The sequence below is a fragment of the Cajanus cajan genome, chromosome 5, assembly GCF_000230855.2.
Source record: "Cajanus cajan strain Asha chromosome 5, NIPB_CcT2T_4, whole genome shotgun sequence".
Taxonomy (NCBI): Eukaryota; Viridiplantae; Streptophyta; class Magnoliopsida; order Fabales; family Fabaceae; genus Cajanus; species Cajanus cajan.
Window position 1 is genome coordinate 63,944,690 of NC_138521.1, and position 16,096 is coordinate 63,960,785.

Genomic DNA, 16,096 nt, shown 5'->3' on the forward strand with positions numbered 1-16,096 from the left:
ATGCCACGTCATGGCTTCATCCTTCACGTCCAGCTTCAAGCACTTATTTTGAAGGATGTTCAGCTCCATTTTATACATCTGATTCTTTTTCATCTCCACTCGGGCTATTAAACGATCATGCTTGTCCTTCAAATAAAGCACTCGATCCTTCATCAGAACCGAGTTGCCTTTCTCCATCATCTGCCCCATGCTTAAGATGTTACTCTTAAGCTCGGGAACGTAGTAGACATTCCTTATTTCTCCAACTTGTCCATCCTTCTGCATATGCCTGATGGTTCCACGCCCTTTTACCGCCACCTTGGAATCATTCCCAAATGACACGAATCCAGCCTTTACCTTGATGAGTTCGTTGAAGAAACTTTCTTCTCCACACATATGATTGCTCGCTCCAGTGTCCAAATACCAGATCGAGTTGTTTAAGCAACTCGAATCAAGCTCGGCTTCTGACTTCTCATCTGAGCTTGGAAGCTCAACTACTGATCTCTCCACGCAACTCAAGTTTAGCTGAACCTCGGAGTCACAACTCGGACGTAGCTTGGTCTCCGAGCTCTGCGTCATCATCAAAATTCCTGCTTCCTCGTCCTCTTCTTCTGTGAGAAGATTCTTCTCTTTCTCTTCACTTCAGCTTTTAGCTCGACAATACTTTGTTATGTGACCGTATTTGCCACAGTTGTAGCAATTTGTCGATCTGCATTCTTTTGCGTAGTGGCTGAGTTTGCCACACTTATAACATTCCACCTCCGACCTTGACTGACTTCCTTGGCTACGATCACCTCGTCCTTGTCCACCTCCATGATCACCTCTTCCTCTACCTCGTCCTTTGCCTCGTCCTTGATCACCTCGTCCTTGTCCACTTGATCTTCGGCCCTGAGTGTTCCGAGTTTCATTCAAATCAAGTTGCGCCTGTAATGCTTGATCAAGAGTACCTTTCATCTTCCTCCTCCTTTGTTTGTGGGCTTCGAGTGACCCAGCGAGCTCTTCCACTGAGAGAACTGACAAGTCCTTTGACTCCTCAATTACGCATGCAATACTCTCGAAATCATCTGTTAATGATCTCAAGATTTTCTCCACAATTCTACTTGCTGGCATTGGCTCCCCATTCCTTCCGAGTTGGTTAGCCAACTTCTCCACCCGAGTTATGTACTCGGATACTTGTTCCTTATCCTCCATCTTCAAACACTCAAACTCTCCTCGGAGAGTTTGAAGTCGGATCTGTCTGACACGGTGGTTACCTCTGTGCGCAACCTCCAAGATCTTCCATGCTTTCTTTGAAGATGCAGCGTTTGAAATCTTCTCGAAACCTGACTCATCCACGACATTGTACAAAAAATACAAAGCCGATTTGTCCTTCACTCGTGTCTTTTCCAATGCGGCAATCTGAGCCACAGATTGGTCTTCGTCCTCCTCGGGTTCTTGGAACCCCTTCTCCACTATGTCCCATAGACTTTGGGATCCCGACAGGGTCTTCATCTATAAACACCAATTATCATAATTGGTTTTCTTTGACAGTTGTGGTACGGTCATTCCATTAACAACCTTCGCCATTACTCTTTCTTTCTTCTTTCTTCCCCTTCACAGGCGCACATTGTTTTCCTCTCACACTCGGCACTCAGAGCATAAAGCTCTGATACCAATTTGTAGAAAAATAAGAGAGACGAGTAATACTAGTATTGGGTGAACGTAGCAACTCACTGTGTTTTCATTGAATAAGAGATGACCTTTAAATAGCCATTGTACAACGTACCGAATTAACAAGAAGATAATAAAATATCTTATCAAAACAAATCTTATCAAAAACTATCTTATCTAAACTGAAACAAATAAAACAGATAAACTAACTCGGATATCTCTAAAATTTAAGATTATCTAACATCTCTCATATATTCATATTGCACACACACTCTCTCGTAACCTGTGGACCCAGAATGCAACATAAATTAATAGGTGTTGAATCATCGCCGGCTACACCGGTCCCCCCGGAGATAGCGCAGAGGAACATTATTATAATATTAATACGTGACAGCACAGAGGAAAAGCACGGAGAGGACGTGCACCATTCTCGACGACGACATTATTATAATATTAATCTTGCCCTACCTCTCATATATTCATATTGCACACACACTCTCTCGTAATGTGTGGACCAAGAATGCAACATAAATTAATAGGTGTTGAATCATCGCCGGCTACACCGGTCCCCCCTGCCCTCCACCCACCATTTCACGGATGAAAATCTTCTGTCTCCAACTCCTGTCTCCAAACCCTGTCTCTCCAATCATAAATTGCCACGTCATTGCATTTAATTTTTATTTTTGTTTTTAAAAAGTGTAACCAATTTGTTATGGTTTCCAGTAGAGTGTGTGGCGGCATTCGCCGTCACATTCTCGATCTCGCTCCTTCAACTTCTCTTGCTCCTCCTTCAAAGACATCCAGAGCCTCTTCCAAGACAAGCCCGAGCCCGCCGCTCCCAAATCCCCGTCGCTCTTCCGCCGCGTCCGGATCTCCACTGCCGTCCTCCGCGCCCTCGACGCCTCATGCGCTGCCTCCCCTGCCGCATTGCCGTCAGGCCTCGACCAAGGCGTCGTCATCTACTTCACCTCCCTCCGCGTCGTCCGCCGCACCTTCGACGACTTTTAAAATCAGTTATTTTGGACTTTTAAAATCGGTTATGGAACCGATCTTAAAAGAGCCGATCTTAAAAGTCAAGACTTTTAAAATCGGTTGTTTTGTAACCGATCTTAAAAGTCAAGACTTTTAAAATCGGTTATGTAACAATCGATCTTAAAAGTAGTGATTTTTTTTTGTATGTTTGACTTGTTTTGGGAGCACCTCAGAACAAAAAACATGCAAAAAAACCAGACAGTTCAAAATATTTTCTCACACATACAAATGACAAGATGATAAATGTTAATCATATATATATAATTGAATAGTTTTAAATACATCTAATACATAAATGGACTACATTGCTCAATGAAATGTAAGTTCTAACTAGTTAAAGCAATACTATAAAACATAAGCCCAAACTAGTTAAAGTAATGGTCAATAAAAAAATGTGGCCCATTATTCCCTAATGATATTTATGTCTTCTAGCGACAATGGTGATCGAAGCACTACTGCAGAAGGCACATGTTGGTTGTCTGGCCGTCGGAACGGAATGATTGGTCATAGAAGATGGTGACGATAAGGAAGAAGATGATGAGAGAGGCATAGAGACCATTGCCTATCCATCCCAGTACCTTGTTTCACTAACCTTGTTACCTAATACCATAAAACAACACACAATTTTATTTCGCACAGTTGATATGTTGACAGAGATTAGAAAAATACTACCTAGAAGTAATGCAATAATTAAAGATATTGAAAATCCAAATAAATAAATAGAGATGTACAAATGAAGAAAATTTGAATTGTTTGAGGGAAAGTTATTGAACTTTGGCACGGACTTACTGGTATTTGACTTGATTATATATATATATATATATATATATATATATATATATATATATATATATATATATATATATATATATATATATATATATACCTTTCAACAACCTGTTTTACCACATTATATATAATGATTTAAATGGAGATATAGGGACACAATATATAAATGATGCATTTGGCATTCTTGTACTATTTTCAACTTTAATAGAGCCACATGCAAACATATTACTATATTTATAATGATTAATGTGATAACTTCCAAAGTGAGGTGCACTCCAATTGGCCCACTTAATTAACCCTTTACCTACTGGCATATTCTAGGGGAGTCTCAAGACAGAAAGTTGAACAATTAATCTGAACTTGTCTAAGGGTTGTGCATGTGTGTGTTAACAAAATTTGTGTCAATTCAAACCAGTTAATAAAGAATAAATTGAATGTTAATTAAGTGTTGACAAGTGTGCTAATTATTCTGATATAATCAAGCACAAGGTGTGTTTATATTCAATACGATAGTTGATTATTACCTTATTAATTAAATAATGTGTTCTATATTTTATTTTATAACTCATGTTCGATAAAGTTTTGTATGTATATAAAATTAATAATATGTTAAAAGAGTATGTTTCACAATATATTTAAATTATATTTTAACTTATTTGATTAACTTAAAAAATTATCTTACTAAATTCAACCTAAAACGAAAAAAAAATGATTTTAGTTTTTATATTTTACTCATGATTAAAGTTTTTATATTTATATATAGTTTTATATTGATAAATTTGATGTTAAAGTTTTTATATTTTACTCATGACATTGCTGTTTCACGAGATCCTAACCCTTCAATATATTTATGTTTTAAAGTTGAAGTTGAAAAGAATAAACAGTTAGATTACGATTCAAGTTTTTATTACAACAATAGAGAGGATCTATTATTCCCACATGTTCTCTCTCTATGACATTAGTTTTGCACTATAAGCAACGTGAAGTCATGAACTCACCCCTTCAGATAACGGTATTACTTTAATAGCAACCATCTCCGAGGTTCTCAAATCCCTTGCTTTGTAAACAGCTCCATAGGACCCCTTCCCTGTCATCCAAAATCCACAAAAACTACATAAACACCACAATTACAACAATTCGCAATGCACGACCAATCAGAAAAGTAAAACACGAAAACAATTTTAAAAGTGGATATTGAAGAATAGAACCTTTATAATTGTACTACTACCTACTCCCATTCATTCATTCGTTCCATTTCCACCAAGTGACCAAACAAAACTTAGGTGGTGGCGGAATCTCCGAGGGACTCTCCCTCTCCATAAAACCTAACCAAACACGAGAAGAGAAGAGAAAAGAAACTGCGCGCTTCAGTTCCGTTTGTTTCCCTCAGATCTCGAAAATGTAGAGCGCGGCTTTCACTCTCTCTCCCTCGCTCCCTCTCCCAAACCCTTCCCCAAACGCCTTCAGACTGAGACCCTCGCTCTCTCTTCGCGTCTCTGCCAAACATGGCAACGCCGACGGCGTCTCTTCCTCTTCCTTCGTTCGCCGATCTTGGACTCTCTCTCCCTCCTCTTCCTTCAAGTTCCGCCCTCTCTCTTCCCCTTCGCCTCCACGCGCCGCCGAAAACGCCGTTCCCGATAGTGTTCCCGGCGAGAACACGATCTTCAAGACTCTCGAACTTGGCGCCTTGTTCGGCCTCTGGTACCTCTTCAACAAGCAGGTTCTATTCTCTCGCCAGATCTCTCGTTAAAACGTTTGTTCCTGCCAACTCACCGACTCTCTCTCGACGGGCTTCACGAGGAACGTTGAGAATCCTCCGCCGCCGCCGAATCTGTTCAAAGCACTCGCCTGAGCCGAGCTCCGAGCCTTCCAAGTCCCCGTCGGCTAGGGCTCCTAGATTCCACGAAAACAAAAACGAAATTGAAAACGAAGGGCGAAAAATAAAGAGCATAGCAGAGATAAACGCGTGTTTTGTGAAAGGGGGATAGGACTTTTAAAGGGTTTAGGGTTCTTGAAGAGCCGATTTTAAAAGTGGCGTCAGAGACTTTTAAAATCAGTTATAACGTAACCGATTTTAAAAGTAATACTATTATTTACAAAATTGTCACCGCGTCACTTTTAAAATCGGTTATCTTATAACCGATTTTAAAACCCCGATTTTAAAATTCATTTTTGTACTAGTGGCGCCATCCGATCCATCCTCCGCGGCTTCGCGTTGCCGTCGACGAGCACGACGTCTCCATCGACGATCGCGCGACGAGCTCCACGGGATCCTCGGCCGCCGCAGCGTTGCGCTGCCGCGCGTCTTCATCGGCGATGGTTACACTTTTTAAAAATAAAAATAAAAAATAAATATAATGACGTGGCAATTTATGATTGGAGGGACAGGATTTGGGGACAGGAATTGGAGACAGAAGATTTTGATCCCCATTTCACATATACATAATTTTTTATTTAAAAAGTTAATATATTATTAAAAAATAAAAATTATATTTTAATAAAATAAATAAATATATTTAAATTATTATATGTATAAAATATAAATTCAGAGAAAATGTTTATTTATTTGATGTCTGTCAAATTTTTTAAAAAAATTAATTTTTTTATATGATAAAAAATACTTCTTAATAGCAAATCAATGTTTTAAATTTTTTTAATTATAATATATATATATATATATATATATATATATGTTAATACTCATATATATAATGTAATATCTTAAAAAATTAATTTATGATAAAATAAAATTTGCAGTATGCATGTTTATCTTTTGTGTTTTTTATTTATTGTATATGTTGATTAAAAATATCAAAATAAGAAAAATCGAAATATTTATGTTTCATTTAGAATTGTTATTAAAAAAAATTATTTTAAAATAAATTATCATCTAAAAATATATATTAGACATTAAAAACATGTTTATATCATAAATAAATTAAATTTGATTTTTATAAAATTTAACATATTTATTTTTATATTTTTAGTAGTATTAAATTATTATAAAGTAGGTATTTAAGATTGTAGTTCTACCCAAACATTTAAAAGATGTTCATGATAGATAAATAAGTTATACTTGGGATATATATTTTTAAAGAAAGTTAGGTTTAAACCTACTAAATTATAATAAAATCTAGTTTGACCTAATTTATTTTTGTGTTTAATTGTAATCGTAAATATAAAAGCATGTAAAAAATAATTATGATATATATATTTATGTCTTTAAAAGTTATACATAAATTTTTTAATATTACAAATATATAAATAAGTATTGTCCCCACTATCTAAAAATTTTAGATGCGTCACTGTATGTAATGATCCATGTTCGCGGATAAATTTGTCTTTCCATATGTAATCACCAGTTAAATGTGTAGCTTGTTTTGTATATATACTATAACAAAATATTTATCGTATAGATTATATTAGTTATACAAAATAAATTATTCATTAGTTTATTAGTAAATGATTACGTAACATTTAAACTCAAGAGATTGTTTAAAAAGATTAAATTTAGTATTATTCATACTTATAATTTATATTATATTTTGTGCCATCCAAGATATATTATTTCAGATATAATCTAAAATGGACTTGTTGAGATTGATTTACTCATACGCTATGAATAAACTCCTTCGTCTTCATATTTAGAGCTGATAGACAAGTGTATTATTCTATATATAATCCAAGATGGACATGTCAAAATGATCTTAACCTAAATCTTTCATCCCTTGCCTCTCACGTTAGCCAACCATGGAACCCCCCACCTTACAACATCTATTGATCACAAACGACGATGAAGAGGATCTTATTCTCCCAGACGAACCAAACACCAACCTCACAAATGATCTATCACTTTGTATGTTGGGTTGGTTCCTTACTGATAGAAACATTTGCACAAACATTATGAAGGAATGCATGGCAGAAGTGTGGCATCCCAGGAGAGGAGTTTCCATTAAGGAAGTCGAGAAGGGGCTTTTCTTGTTCCAATTCTTTCACGCACTGGACATGCAAAGCATCTTAAAAGGTGGTTGTTGAGATTTCCGTTGAAACTACTTTTGTTATCGTTGTAAATCACTTTAATTCTATCAACGGACTCAAACACGGCAAGTATACCGGTCGTTCAAGTAGTAAATTATATCGTATCCACAGGGACTAGTAGGTAAAATAAACATTTATTGACTATTCGTGACTAAAGAATGATTCCATTTTCATAGATTGTCATGCAATTCAAATAAAGGTTATGACCTATGGAATGTTAAAGCTATAAAATTAATTGTGTGTGTGGAAGGGATAGAAATGGTGTTGTGGTTTTGTAAGATTGTGGGGTTAGAAATCACCGAACGTCACACTAATGAATCTTTAATCTCTTATTACATTCATTATCTAGTCAACCCATAAGTTTACTCAAACCTAATCCCTTAGAGCAAGAGCCTAGGTGCGGATAGTGAATATCAATTCCTTGAGTTTCCAATACCTACACCCGCATTACGGGTTAGGGTTTAAGACTACTAATGGGCCAAACTCCATTCCTAGATACATTTCCCACTAGGTATTTGTTTCAGAGCTAGTTCAAAAGGCTATTTTCCAATACCCAATGGACTCTATATCAAGCAAAGGATGATCAATCCAAAGCAAACATTAAGAATAGAAACATAACACAACAATGAATGAAACAACATATATATACATATATACATATATATATATATATATATATATATATATATATATATATATATATATATCATCAAAAATGTAAAGATTACATAAGAGTTTCGCTGGTTACATCTAACCCCACAAAATAATGGGTAAAACTGCTCAAAACAATGAGGGTGAAACAAAAATAGAGATGGAAGAGAGATGGAAGAACCGAAGGAAAGACCCACACACGAACGGTCCCAAGCACCGGGAATCCCTTCCTCAACTCCTAGAAGTCGCCCAATGTGTGAATGAGAGTAAAATCCTCAAAGACTTTCTCAAATACGAGTTGGGGGAGTTAGATTAGGGTTACCACGCTCGACGCATTATGCTTTGCGCCCGGCGCAGGGCCTTCCAGAGAGTTTGGTTACTCTTTGTCTCAAGACACGCCCGGCGCAATTTCTTTTAAGCCGGGCACGATGTCTTCTAGAGAGTTTGAGTTGCTCTCTGTCTTGAGCATGCCCGATGCGTCTTCTTGCACCTGACGCATTTCTGAATTGCAGAGAGTGTGTCTCTCTGTTCTTCTCAAGCCTGACGCGGGTAGTCTTGCGCCCGACGTAGTTACTCTTCTCCTGCTCCTTAGCTCCTTTAATTTCCAATCCAATGGGTCTTCAACTTTCAATTCTTCACTCAATACCTGCACAAAAAATGAGGTGTATCAAGGTATTGTTAGATGAAATTGGGTTAGCTATATCTGCAAAAAAATTGAATCAAAAAGAGAACAATTATATTGCAAGGGTGCATAGGATGAGTGGAATTGTTCAACAAGTCTTGTCTAAAAAGAAGTATAATTGAGACTTAACAGTTGTCCTTGGCCTTTTGGTTGTCGTCTTCTTATTCTAAGAGTCATCAACCCTGGAGAAATTCCTAGCCAAGTACCTCTCTTTACAGTCCCATTTTTGGATCCAATTACATAATATCCCAACAGGCTTTATGACACATACGGTTGGGCAAAAGATAGGAAACTATATAGGTGTTTTCTTGGAATATGATGAAAAGAATTCATCCAACTTCTAGCGTACCTACATGAGAATTCGCGTATTGGTTGATATAAGGATACCTTTAAAGAAAGCAAAACAAGTCAAGAAAATGGTTAGAGAGGCACATGACAACCTCCGGGTTGACATTCATGGCACCTCTACAGGATCACGGTGGTTACGTGAGAAAAATCAACATGCAAATCTTGGACATATCAAAAATCATGGACCTCGCAAGATTCACGGGACACCAAATTCTAGTATTTAAAACAATAATATCCCTTATCCGGGAATCACGGAAACCCACCAACGAACGAAATTAATGTCTCAAATTTTCAAAAACCCAAAAAACTTGTTTCCACTCCTGCACCAATATCCTAACTCTAGCACAACCAAAACATACAACACAGTAACTGATGCTCATGCCACCCATGCTATCATAGACGAAGATCTAGAAGAGCCCACTCTCATTATTGGTGACAGAAAACGTTGACATGATGATGAAAGACGTATTAATTGTTCATTGCACAATGACGACCAAGATGACTACGTGCATGCTGAGGAAGAAAACTAGACTAAAACTCATAATTTTTTAAGGGAAAGCACTAGAAATCAGACCTGTCAGGGTCAATGAGTTTCACCAGTTGGAACTACCGGGACTTAGGCAACCCGTGTGCAGTTCCTGTGCCTTTCTGGACCTCGTCCGTTCGTACCATCTGGATGTGCTCTTCCTGTCTAAACCATTGGTACATGCAAAACATATTGATGAAATACGGGCTAGGTTGCATTTTGATTCTTCTTTTGTTGTGGATTCTATAGGTAGAAGTGGGGGTCTAGCTCTCTTTTGGAAGAAACCTTATCAGTGCACTCTTATAAACTACTCTCAGCATTTTATTAATGTCCAAGTTTCTTTAGCCTACACGCCTACTTGGCGTTTTACAGGGTTTTATGGTTACCCGAAAAAACCAAATCACAAAGCTTTTTAGGATCTTCTTCGCCACCTCTCCCATGACACCTCACTCCCATGGTGTATCACGGGGGATTTTAATGACCTTTTATCACCTAATGATAAGCGGGGCACTCACGATCACCCACCTTGGTTGATCCGAGGCTTTAGAAATCCTGTCATGGATGTTGCACTATTGGACCTTCCTTTAGAGGGCTATCTTCACACTTGGGTAAAGAGCAAGGGCTCTCTAAACCAAATAGAAAAATGTCTGGATCGTGCTTTGATCATACAAAGGTTGTTGGATTTGTTTCCACATTACAGGCTCCAAAATGTAATAGCTGCAAGGTCATACCATTCACCTATCCATCTTAAACTAACCTGGCATTATACCTCACGCTCACGATGCTCTTTCAAATTTGAGAATGCATGGCTTGTAGAACTTGAGCTACCAAAATTGGTGGAATGTAACTGGCACAAACAAAAAACCTCTAACTTTTTGAAATGGCTACAACACTACACCACTAAAATGGATGCATGGGGAAGACAAATCCGCTCTAGGTTTCGTGCACCTATTGAGGCATGCTGACGCCAACTCCTTACTCTACGTGAAAAAAAAGATGCTACTTTTGTCTCAAGATTTCTGGAAGTCCAGTCACGACTACATACTCTAATAACACAAGAAGAGTCATTTTGGAAACAACGCTCAAAAATCTTTTGGCTCAAAGACGGGGATAGCAACACCAAATTCTTCCATGCAATGGCAAGTTCTCGAAGGAAGCATAACACTATCCAAAATCTTTCTCGTGATGATGGCACCGTGGAAACAAATCTAGCGGGACTTTGTGATGTAACCAAAAACTATTTTGACGAACTCTACAAAGAATAGCCAAGTGATTTTGCATCAGTAGTCAATCATGTATCCAACTGCATATCTGAAGAGGATAATGATTCTTTACTTCGACCTTTTAGTATCACTAAATTTAGGTCAGCCTTATTCTCCATGCATGCCGATAAAGCACCAGGCCCTAATCTTGGGTTCTTCAAGCGCTTTTGGGATCTCTTAGGACCAGAGATATTCCACGCTAGTGTACAATGGTTGGAAAAAGGATCCTTCCCAAATCAACTGAATAATACAAATATTGTTCTTATACCAAAGACGGAACACCCACATCCATTAAAGAATTGAGACCTATCTCCCTATGTAATGTTATCTACAAGATAATCTCAAAGGTCCTTGCCAACTAAATAAAGCCCCTACTTCCAAACTGCATCTCACTTGAGCAATCAGCTTTTATAGAACACAGATCAATTTTGGATAATGTCATGGTTGCAAACGAGTTGGTTCACCACATGAAGTGCAAGACACAAGGAAAAATTGGAATTGTGGCACTAAAAATTGACATAAGCAAGGCGTTTGATAGGGTCAACTGGACCTATTTGTATGCACTTATGACCCATATGGGTTTCCACTCAAAATGGATCCACTGGATGTGGATGTGCCTAGAATCGATGAAATTCCAAGTTATTGTCAATGGTGATAGTGTTTGCCCGACCACACTAGCTCGGGGATTAAGACAAGGTGACCCCCTCTCCCCATACCTCTTTATCCTTTGCACGGAGGGCATATCGTCCCTTCTTCGAAATGCTGAGGCACAGGGTGATATTCATGGAGTTAAAATATGTAAGGGTGCACCACAAATCACCCATTTACTATTTGGAGATGACTGCTTCTTGTTTTGTAGAGCCAGTGATAAGGAATGCCACACCCTCAAGGCCATTCTCCAACAATATGAGTCAACATCAGGTCAAGCCATAAACATGCAAAAATCTGAAATCTACTACAGTCGAAATACCAAGCTAGATGTACGTCATTACATCAATTTTATCTTAGGTGTCAATGAATGCATGGGTATAGGGAAATATGTGGGGATACCATCCATGATTGGAAGAAATAAGAAGGCTATTTTTAGCTATCTAAAGGATCGAATTTGGAAGAAAATCCAACACTGGACTGGAAAACATTTATCAAAAACTGGTAGAGAAACACTTATCAAATCTGTAGCCTAAGCCATACCTTCGTATTGTATGAGCACGTTCTTAATCCCTACCAGCTTAGAAGAAGAAATCCAAATAATGCTCAACTCATTATGGTGAGGCTCAAACAGAAACCCTGGAAGAGGTATCCATTGGTTAAACTGGGAAAAGTTAACCATGCGCAAAGAACATGGTGGCATGGGCTTTCGACACTTCCACGGTTTCAACTTAGCCATGCTAGGGAAGCAAGGTTGGAAACTCTTAACCAACCCCCATGCTATATTCACTCGTGTCTTCAAAGAAAAATATTTCCCGAGAGGGGATTTTCTAGGGGCCCACTTGGGCCATAACCCAAGCTATGTATGGTGTAACATTTATGCTTCACAGGTTGTGGTTAAGAATGGAACTTGTTGGTGTGTAAGGAATGGCTCTAGCATAAACGTATGGAAGGATCCATGGCTACATACCCCAGATAACCCCTACATCTCTTCACCCACACCACCAGGGTATGATCAATTTATGGTGAGAGATCTTATAAACCTACCTTTTGGTAGGTGGAACTAGAATATCATATCCACATTGTTTAACCAGCGTGACATCCAGGCCATTCAATCAATCCCACTCCTTCATCTAGATGAACCTGACATAATCACATGGACTCCTAGCAGCGAAGGCACCTATACTGTGAAATCCGCCTACTACCATATCATGGAAAATCTCATATCCAATGCAGAACTTAAGGTCCCCAAAAATTGGAAACTCTTGTGGAAAATGAAAGCCCCTCATGCGATGAAGATTTTCCTCTGGCGCCTCTTACGCGACTGTTTACCAACACGGATGAATCTACAACGCAAACATGTCACATGCACCATGGTTTGTGGTTCCTGTAATTTAGACCCAAAGAATGAAATGACACACGTTCTTCAGATGCACAACTGCAAAAGAGATTTGGATAGCTTATGGCCTTTGGTACAAAATCCAACAGATTGTGGAACATGGAGAGGGTATAACGGATACAATATTCAAGCTCTTAAACTATTTAGATATTACTGAGAAAGTTTATATGTTAGTTATGTTATGGTGCATATGGAGAAGGAGGAATGACAAGCTTTGGAACAATGTGACCATCACTCCTATAGCAGCAATTTTTTATGCACACCAATGCCTTTCTGAATGGTTAGTGGCACGTGACATTCAAACAACCCCCACTCCACCAAACCTTTCTCCACAAAAATGGGTCAAACCTCCACTGGGTCACCTTACATGTAACGTTGATGCTGCAAGGTTTTGTGACACAAACATGTGTGGTTTTGCTTTCTGTATACGGGATGAATATGGTGGGTTCAAGGCTACTGCCTCTGGTTGGTATTATGGCTTCCCTCCCCCCACATGAAGCAGAAGCTATAGCTTTCCTAGAGGCCATCACTTGGCTAGCAACATCTGACTACGTGAAAGTCTTCATAGAACTTGATTGTAAACAAGTGGTTGATGACCTACTCGACTCTGCATATTACCTCTCTGAATATGGCCTTCTCATATACAAGGGTCGGTCACTACTTGCCACTCACCAAAACCTTAAGGTTAGGTTCATTAGGAGACAAGCAAATCATGTTGTCCATTCCTTAGTCAGGGCAGCAAGATTATATGCTAGTACCCATTATTTTGATCATATTCCACCTTGTATTACTGCTATTATTATTAATGAAATGAATTAAGTTTGTCCCTTTAAAAAAAATACTCTAACTCTAGGGTAGAAACGAACTTATTACACTTTGAATGCTAACTTATGATTAGACAAAATTTTAAACATTCTTTAAATCACATATTTATAATTTACTAGAATGTGAGAAAAAAAAATCCGTACCTTTCAAAGAAATATTTTTTTTCAGTAAAATAATGAGAAATTTTTTATTTTTATAATGTATAATTATTTTTATGATAGTTAATTAAAAGATGAATTTAAAAATATTTGTGAACACGAGAAAGTGACATTTTATTATCTGTATTGATGTCAAATATGAAATGGATACCAATTACTTTCCACCCGACAAGACAAATCGTGTGGAAAATTTTGTAAGGCAACTTACGTTCGTTTCTTGACTTCTCCGTTCTTCCCGGTAATTATATTTGGATAATTATTTTTTGTAAGTTTTTTTTTATATAACTATTGACGATTTAATTGTCAATAAAATCAACGATCAAATAAGAAAACAAACAATAAATTTGAATCACAAATAACTTACCACTTAGTTTCAGAGGATTTCAATTATTTATACGGTGACTATCGACGATTTCAATCACTGATGGTACTTATAATTAACAGAAATTACCGATGGTTTTTTTTATAAAAGAATGGTCCCACGTATTATCCCAACCCCTGTCTCAACTATCAAATGGTTTAGTCAGAACTCATATTGTTAATACATAATAAGCCCAGGTGTTTAGCAAGTTGGCGGGTATTATATTGTGCTTCATTTCAGTGACGGCAAGAGATATTAATGACCTGATTAAGCACCATAAAAATGTAGAAAACGAAAATAGATCTATACAAGACATACGACAGATTTGAAAATATATTAGTTAAAAAGTGAAAGAAAAATAGAATATTCAATACCAAATACTTGTCAAGATAAGTAAGGAACATTCTCAGCTCACAACTGTAAAATTGTGCAACAATGCTGCAAAGCATGAAAGCAGAATTACCTCCAAATTGGCAGCGCACTCATGGTGGTAGTGAGTATTGTAATTCAAATATATTATCTATATTTGTGTGTTTAGTTTGAAAGTTTAGGCTATATATGTATCGTTTAATAGTATCATTTGATAATATAGTCTGATGATATAGTTTATAGGTATATCTCGATACCTTAGTTTGTCAGTGTTATATATTTGTATCATCTGTTAATGTATTATATAAAAACGTATTTGTATTACTGCTTATTAATAAGAAGGATGAGTAGTTATATATAATATACAAGTGTGAGAATAAAGTTTTTCTCTACTCAGTTTTGACTCTCTGTTCTTTATTATGAGTGTGTTTCTGTGCATGTCATTCCAAACAAATTGTTATTAAGAGTTTGTTGATTGTGAGGAATTTATGGATGGTATGTGTAAATGATTTCTAATACAACATAAATGTTGGGATTTTTTTGGCAAACGTACCAAGACTATTGTAATATAACTTTGAAGTAAGGATTGTTGATCCATAAAGACTTAAAAGATTTTTGTAATTTCTAATATCCTAACTAAAACTTGTAAAATAAAGATATACACTTGAATATAAACATGTTATTGGCATATTCAACATTGAATTTGTAAGTAAACTAGTAATAACAAGCAAGTATAAATATGAAAGATAATAGTGAGAGAAACTATTGGATTGAATTTCATCTATTTCACTCCTTTGTTCTCTTAAGATTATTTAGATATGATTCTTATCACTCAATTTTAATTATTAAATTCTCAAAGATCATTCTAAATCAATTCCTTATCTTTAAAAATTCTAAGGATCCTAATTTAATAATTGATTCCTCAATTTACCAAATTAGAATCCTTATATTAAGTACGAGAAATTGTTTATCTAATAACTCTAAATCTATTCATAATCTTCAGAATCCTTAGGTGATTTGATTCAAAACATATTAATAAAATATTTCCCAACCAAAATCTAAATTAAAAATTAAAAGATTATTGATTAGGTCACCTTAAACATTAAAAACAAAATCAAATCATTAACATCGAATAATGGAATATCATATATCTTGCCTTATTCTTTGTTTTGTCTAATGATTTTCTTTCTTTTTCTTCATCCTTTATGTGGTGAAGAAAGTTTCATCCATTGAGCCCTTTTAGTTCATTGAGCCCTTTCTAAAATGATTTTTTTTTGCTCTTTTAGGCTAAATCTACTCAACCCTCTCCAAACAACTAAGCAAATTATACTAATGTTCTCCTTTGTTCTCTGTCTCTAATTCATTGAATGCATCCAAAT

General features: G+C 36.7%; 1 protein-coding gene across 1 annotated transcript; it reads left to right on the plus strand.

Annotated features, from left to right (window-relative positions):
• Positions 1 to 13,436: 13,436 nt before the first annotated feature.
• On the plus strand, positions 13,437 to 13,823 carry LOC145958147 (uncharacterized). The gene has a single exon (XM_083074630.1). It carries the CDS (start codon positions 13,437 to 13,439, stop codon positions 13,821 to 13,823), a length of 387 nt encoding a protein of 128 aa, XP_082930756.1.
• Positions 13,824 to 16,096: the final 2,273 nt, after the last annotated feature.